This window comes from Punica granatum, chromosome 1, assembly GCF_007655135.1.
Source record: "Punica granatum isolate Tunisia-2019 chromosome 1, ASM765513v2, whole genome shotgun sequence".
Taxonomy (NCBI): domain Eukaryota; kingdom Viridiplantae; phylum Streptophyta; class Magnoliopsida; order Myrtales; family Lythraceae; genus Punica; species Punica granatum.
The window spans coordinates 22741195-22749080 of NC_045127.1; the positions used below are offsets into that span (position 1 = coordinate 22741195).

At 34.9% G+C, this 7886-nt stretch overlaps 1 protein-coding gene across 1 annotated transcript; it reads right to left on the reverse strand.

The window, feature by feature from the left end:
• Positions 1 to 3689: 3689 nt before the first annotated feature.
• On the reverse strand, positions 3690 to 6067 carry LOC116192362 (probable indole-3-pyruvate monooxygenase YUCCA11). The gene is made up of 4 exons (XM_031520898.1): positions 5281 to 6067; positions 4956 to 5192; positions 4245 to 4367; positions 3690 to 4102 (listed from the first exon to the last, which is right to left on the reverse strand). The coding sequence occupies exons 1-4, from the start codon at positions 5905 to 5907 to the stop codon at positions 3926 to 3928; spliced, it is 1164 nt and encodes a 387-aa protein (XP_031376758.1). The 5' UTR covers positions 5908 to 6067; the 3' UTR covers positions 3690 to 3925.
• Positions 6068 to 7886: the final 1819 nt, after the last annotated feature.

The window sequence follows — 7886 nt, forward strand, 5'->3', positions numbered from 1 at the left end:
TCATTGGATGACTTAAGTGTGAGGACTCATTTGTGATTTATTAATTAATGTGGATTAATTAATAATTGCATTTTAGTCCCTAGGGTAAAGATATATATAAATATGATCTTACAGATAACCCTAGAACGCAATCGATCGATAAGACCCGATATTTGTGAGAGAAAGAGAGAGAATTCGACTGAAAACTACAGTAGCTCAGCCGCACTCTTCCCGAGGCAATTCGGAGTTTTCCTCGGCTCCGGATCGGTGTTTCGGTGTTGTCCTTAACGTCCTTGAAGAGATCCTTTCATTCCGTGATGATTCCGTTTGAGACCGGTGACCTAGATCGGAGTGTACGGGTCGAGAGGAGGTCAATCTCGGTGGAGACGTGCTCGTGTGGACGAGCTAGAGATCGGACACTTGGACGATTAGTTTGATCGACTCGAATCAACAAGGTTAGTATAAATGTCTAAATTTTTCTTGTAGATTCGATATGTGATGTTGTTTATTCGTTTAGAAGGCGATTTTATGTCAAGATATGATCTTGAAGTTTTTGATTAAACGAGCACGCGATAAAAATTTAATTTTTACCATAATTAACTTTTCCGCTGCGCATGTGCTCGGTTTACTAACATCTTCACCATTGTCCTGGGATTTCCCCTGCAGAGGACCTTAACAGCCATGGCTTCCCACAAGAGAGCTCAGCTTGCACTCACCGCCTTCTGCAGCTTCACCTCGAAGCTCGCTCTAGCAAGAACTCCCGCCCCACAGCCCATTTCAAGGATCCCTCGATCAAGGCTTGTGTTCTTGGCTCACAATACTCCTAAAGTATCGATCTTGTCCTCTCTAACTTTCCACAGGTTGGGCATCTCTCCACCCCTCTCTCTCTCTCTCCTCGACTCTCTCTGAGCTCGGATTGAGATCGGAGACGGACATGGAAACCATTGGTTCGGAGTTGGCTTCGGGCGACGAGCAAGCAATTGCTGTGTTCGATGGGTTTACTGGAGTCACTGAAGTGAAGTCTAGGGTTTCAAGCTTTTAGCAGCTTGATGGGTTTATTGAAGTTTTGATTTTTGGATTTTTCTTTGAAAAAATTATGAACCCATGGAACCGGCCAGTTCACATGGGTTCAATGGGTTTGTTAAACTATCCAGGTTTTTGGGTTTACGGGTTATTTATGCATTTTCGGTTTTTAAGCTAACCGGACTGGATATAGGTTCGGTTTTCGGTCCGATTGGTCGAATCGTCCTTTCCGATCCGATTCTGATAACACTGTGTAATAATATATAATCAAAGAATTTTTGAAAACTAAAAGGTCTCTCAGTAATAAAAAGAAGGGAAAATAACGTCATGTATCCCAACCTTTCATGTTATATTAATTTTTTCCATCGTCGATTTTTTTCCTGAGATATTATAACATTAATGGTTTGGTTTCAAATTTATTCCACCGTAAAAGTTCCGTCCATTTTTTATGGAAATGCTAACATGAGTCGCCAATTGCTTGATGGAGCTTACGTGGAGAGTGCGTGGGTTCTGATATAAGTAAATTATTACACTATATATTCCAACATTTTTGTTGTTTCTCAGTTTTATCCTAACATTTTGATGTTTTCTCAATTTTATCCAAATATTTTGATAGTTTCTCAATTTTATTCCAATCTTTTACTGTTTCCTCCATATTATCCCAACAGAATTTGAGAAATTATAAAAAGATTAGGATAAAAGTAAGAAAAAACAAAAGTCTGGGATAAAATTGAGAAAACATTAAAAGGTTAGGATACATAGTGTTATTTTCCCCTTGTATTGGGCCCTGCACGCTCTTCACGTCAGCGCCGTCAAATAATTAAGGAGCCACGCCAACATTTCTATTAAAAATTGATGGAATGTTTACGGCGGGATAGATTTGACACAATTATTAATGTTACGATATCTCAGAAAAAAAATCGACATTAGGATAAAACTAAGACAACGTGTAAAGGTTGGACATATGGTGAAATTTAAACTCATCGTTCTATGTGATACATTTTTGAGTTCAATGCACTAATTATCTGATGAATAAGAGGCCTAAAAATTCATTTTATACATGATCATTCTATTCATGATGATTTTTTCCTACATAATAACCCCTATATCTAAAATATCTCTTGCTCTTTGTACGTGTATATATATATATATATATATATTTGCACGATTGTTATATAAATTATTCGATAAGAGTAGATAAGTATTTATTTGTCATCATAATTTTTCATTATTAAATTCTCATTCATAATTGGTAATGTTTATATATATATATATATATATGCATGTATGGTTAAAATAATTACAGTTTGGCATTTTTTTTTCTAAATCTATATTCATTTATATCTTGCACATGTTAATTATCTATTTTTAATTATTTAAAAATTAACAAAAAATTACTCTCTCCCCTTCTCTCTCACAAGAATGCGCTTTTAATACACTTTTATACACGATACAATTTTCAATTAAAAAATTGAATTTACTATATCACATGACAATGGGTGAAGTTACATATAGTATGGCAATGACTCTTGTAAATATTTTCTATACTACTACAAAAAGGAAAATCTTTCAATTAATTTAACTTCTAAATTCCAAAATTACCCTCCCTCTAATTTTCACTCAAAAATAAAAACCATTTGATTCATGTTTAATTTGCAAAAATTCCCTTCTCAGTGTCATCTTAACCCACTCTTTTCTCCTAAACATCCTCCTACACTTTCTAACTTCTTCCTCAACTACTTAAGATGCGCAAAACTCCACCTTTTATTTTTATTAGTTTAAATTATTCAATTAATTTCAATTTAAAATTAGATTTTTTGAATTTTCACAAACAGAAGTATTGATATAAATTTTATATAGTACATTATACAAATTGATGTCGAGATTATATTAAGTATTTGTTTTTAAAACAAATAAAACAATTATATATTGACAAATTTCACATGTAACGCGAGTCTATGTTTAGTGTAGATATGCAAACAAAGTTTATAAAGCCTCTTGATTTTCCATACCCTATTTCACTAAGTAGGGAGGATTGGCAGTTATAATATATCGCAATTTAAATAAATTACTTTATAGTGCGAGTAATAAAAGAAATGATACAAATTATATGAAATGCATACCTTCTTGGTATCAAAGCTAGTTGTGAGTGAATATTAACAAAATAACTTTTACACTTTCATGTAAATATATATATATATATATATTTTACTTTTTTTTTTTCCAGATTTGATCTTGATTCCCATGAAGGCCACCCTACCCAATGGACTAGGTGCTTGCCACATGCACAATACAACTCATGCGAGAAGGTCACCTCTGGAGGGCTTTGCCGAATGATGACATCAACCCTGGGATCTCTTCTCGCGTATAGTGAAAGACGAGATGTACTCACTACTCAATCACCGCAAAAATCTTCAGAGACAAAGTTATATAGATTATGCATGTATATACCTTAAAATTCTGATGCACTTATGTGTAAAAACTTGCATATTTTCATATAATTTGATTAGTACAACCAACCGGATGCAAGAACAAATAACCGTGGATAGGATTTGAAAAGGTTAATTAATTAGATATCTCATCTCAAACAAAAATAAAATTCTTCAATAGAAATTAACCAAAAGGAAAAATCGATAGCTAGAAATTTTGAGCACGAATCTTTATCACAAGAACACTTGTTATTTTATTTATGTAAAACACTATTCTCCCCTCCTATCTAGTATATCATCCATTAATTGCATAAGAAACATGAGCTGCAATGACCAGTGTCCACTTAGAGATGCACACTCGTAAAGGGTTTGGTCGCACTTTCATGTGCATGCAATTATTCTGACATTGTTCTAACTACTTATATCTTATTTTCAAGAAAAAAGTAAGAAGCATCTTAAAAGTTCCAGAAAACAATAATGCCCCATGCTTTGTATTAATATTTGGAAGTGAAGCTCGAAACGATGTCATTTGCAATGTTCATAGCATCCCTCGATATCCCTGCCAAGCCTCTCCCAGCAAAACCAACACCGTACAGACCATTCTTTCCTTTCCAATGGTTTGGAAACCTCCCTCTAGGCATTCCCTTTGGATTGAAAAGGTCTTCACCTCCCTGAGATCGATATATTTTGAGTTAAGCAAATAAACTTTATTCTCATATATGGAGCTAATTGGTTTTTGTGACAAGAGATGAATCTCAATGAGTTAAAAGGTATTTTCACAAAATCTATCTTAAATTGGGATGATGAAAGTACCTTGAGCCAGTTCCAAACAGTGCTTCGGTAGCCGCAAGCAAAGATAATAGCATCAAAACGAGCCGTCTTACCATCTTCAAACTTCACAATATCATCCTCTATCTTTGTCATGGCCGGAAGAACCTATACAACGAAAATATTTTATTCAAAGACATGAAGTACTATAAGAAAGACATCTTTTCAAGAGATTAAATATTAAATCTTTATTTGTGTAGATAACTACACATACAAATATATTTATATACATAAAACTGAACAATCAATGGCGGCTTTGTTTGGGAATGGAGTAAAGTTTAACTCAACTCCATTCAAATTATAAATAATTATATTTATTTGCGGTTATAATGATTGTGTTGTTGAATTATAGGAAAAAGTGAGAAAAATTAATGAATAGTTGAAAGAAAATAATGATTGTATTGAATTGTGAAAAATTTAATGAATAGTTGAGAGAATTTAGTATTAAAAATTGACTTGAATGGTTAATTTAAGATAAAAAAAATTAAAGAAAAATGGAAAAAGTAATAATTGTGTTGTTAAATTGCAAATAAGTGAAGTAGTGTTAAAAAAAATATTTTGTTGCCAAACAAGGCAATCAAGAAAAGTGAATGGAGGGAAACTTTTTTGGAATACATTACATAAGCTTAACAATGATAAAATGAAAATTTAAAATATATATACCCATTATGTGTGTATCTAATGTGACACTATTACCGTAATCTTTCCTTCCTTGATCTTATCCATGGCCCCAACATCAATGGTAGGAGTTCTTCCCGTAGCCTCTTTGAAGGAGAATGGTCCTTGTTTGGGTCTTTCAATACCATAATTCTTGGCCATGTTTCTGAACTTCAGCTTGGAGAAGAGCACAACGATCTCGTCGACTATGAATGTCGGTAGGTACTTTAACAGCTTCATCCCCAGATAAACAATATCCTTTGTCAACACATGGACCTGCGGTAACCACAAACATAATAAAAACACTTACAAAATCTTTCAAATCTAGCATGCCTACAATAGAGAAAAGACCGCAAATTATTACAGGGCTTCGAATAACTATAGATGTGTTGGCGCCATAATTCCAAAGGTCATATGCAATTTCCATCCCAGAATTCCCACAGCCCACGACCAGAACATCCTTGCCAGCAAACATCTGCCCGTTGGTGTACGCATTTGAATGCATCCATTCCCCCGAGAACCCATTGAGCCCCGGCACGTTAGGGATAACCCCTTCACTATTCTCGCCTGTAGCAACCACTAGAAACTTCGCACAATAGGTCTCACATCCTTGCCCCTTGGAAGAGTCGTTCCTCGCTACAATGTGCCATTTTTCGTATGTTGGGTCATAAGAGGCAGACAAAACTGTCCGCATATAGTACGGCTCAATGTTGAAGCTAGACGTGTAGTTGTCTAGATAGTTTACGAAATCCTTCCGAGGGATGAATCGAGGCCAATCAGACGGGAAAGGCATGTGAGGAAGGTTGCAGAACTCCTTGCCCAAGTGAAGTTTCAGCCTATCATAGGCCCTATTCTTCCAAAGCGAGGCACAAACATTCTCCCTTTCCAGGACAATGTTTGAGACACGAGCATAATTCAGGCAGGCAGAGGTTGCCAAGCCTGCTGGGCCAGCCCCCACTATGACTACGGTCACTTCCTTAATTGGTTCCATTGCAAGACAAAGCGGATATTTCAGAACATGCAATGGAAGACTTTCCTTGATGGTTGGGTATTGAAAACAAAATCCTAGCACTATGTGTATATATATATACACAATGGAACTAAGTACAAATATATAATTGCACCCAAAAAGTAAAAATTCATAATTACTATCGCCCAACATAGATTCTGTGGCATTACCTCTATGCCATAGTTAGAGCATACCAAATATGTTAGAGGCTCTGATAAATTATAAAGCGCGAATGAGAGTCCTTGCATCATGTATTTAGTGATTTTTTTTTGTGTGAACCCTAGTATTCGGAAATTCAATTGGGCATCTACTAATTCAGTCGAGCCGGAGTCGGTCAGTAAAGGGTAAAGCTCTCTCAGCGTGTATTTAGTTATTTTAAATTTGTGATTCAGCCTATTATTTAATATGTATTAATTGTCAGGTAGATGTTTATGGAAAGGTTGTTTCTGGATTTGAAATGGAAGATGGGAAGGGTTAAACATGCATTAAAATAAACGAAAAGCCTATTACCATGGGCTGCTTTGGATTCTCGTGCAAGAGAATGACATAAGAAAGAAATCTCCTAGATTTACTTGCCATATATGCTTGGGGAGAAAATTTTGCAATTAGTGTGTTCTTACCTCTCAGTAGATATTTTTGAAGGATAAAGGAAAAAAATGACCTTTTTCCTTTCCAAGAATGACGTTTATATTGATGAAAAAAAAAAAGATAACTTTTTTCGGTGATATGATCTCATCACATGACATGTAAAAACATCAACATATAGTAACAGTGAGGGGATTAAATGTCTATCGCTTGAGTAGTTGTCATATACGTTTGGAAAAATAACATCACATAGCACGGAATTTTTCTGGTTTTCATGTTGCAGCACAAATTCAAATAATTTCACGATATAACACAATTTCTTTTCACTGCACACCATGTCATCAGTATTTCGTCCAAAAATGGACGGAATGCTGACGTGGCGACTTTTTCTTGAGGTAATTTCGCACAAATGACAACTCGAGAGACTTAAAAAAATTAAATTAAATAATATAAAATTAGAGAAGAAAAAGCCCCTGCCCCTTTCTCCGATCTTGATAAGCTTTTCCTCTTTTTTTTTCTTTTAAAATTTTCTATTATTTTATTTAGTTTGTTTTAAATCCATCAAATTGTAATTTGTGCAAAATTACCATAGAAAAAATCGCTACAGCAGTATTTCGTTCATTTTTATAGAATACCAACAGCATGCTTTGAGATTAAAAAAAGAAGAAGATATTTTGTGTCGTTTCATGAAATTATTTGAATTTGTGCCACATATAAAAACAGGAAAAAAATCAGTGTTGTACAATATTATTTTTCATATATGTTTTTATTTATAGCAATCCAATTGATTTTTCCTCACAATATCATTGAGGTAGGACTCTTTGAGATGAGATTGGTCCGTTCTAGGTTTAGGGAGCGAAAAACCCTATCAATGTAGTTTCAATTTCCACTACAGGAATTCAGCTGCTTTCCAATGGATTTTCGTCTAAAATAGCTGAAAATCCCAATTGAAATTTTTTGGTTGAGTTCTGTGGGATACCTAGCATTGCAAATTCTATCGACAAAAGTGTTACTTTTTCGATGAAATTGACTTGTTGAAAATTCCATTGCAAATTTATCATGCTAGTAATTCTATCGCAAATGAAAATTATTTTTAAAATTAATATAATAAATCAAACTGGACCAATCTACCAACGGACCACGCTAGATCTGCCAGCCAGATTAATTCATGCATGAGGTGATGTACTCTAACTCAGTCCTCCCATTTGACACCTAAGATCTTATCCATTGGGAAAAAATGTGCGGACGGTGATCTGGCACTTCAAAACGGAATGAAAGGGGGGGAGGGGGGGGGACGTAGGATAAAATACGTAGAAGGAGTCGACACTATCTATTTTAGGTCCGAAAACCTAGGGCAGATGAATCGCTCGAGTCTA

Bases quoted from the DNA above. Each gene is read 5' to 3' on its own strand.
- LOC116192362 (XM_031520898.1), bottom strand. From the start codon at position 5,907: ATGGAACCAATTAAGGAAGTGACCGTAGTCATAGTGGGGGCTGGCCCA. The intron at 4,368-4,955 runs GTAATAGTGTCA...TTCGTTGTATAG, and splicing joins TCAAGGAAGGAAAGATTACG to GTTCTTCCGGCCATGACAAA. The intron at 4,103-4,244 runs GTACTTTCATCA...TATCGATCTCAG, and splicing joins CTGTTTGGAACTGGCTCAAG to GGAGGTGAAGACCTTTTCAA.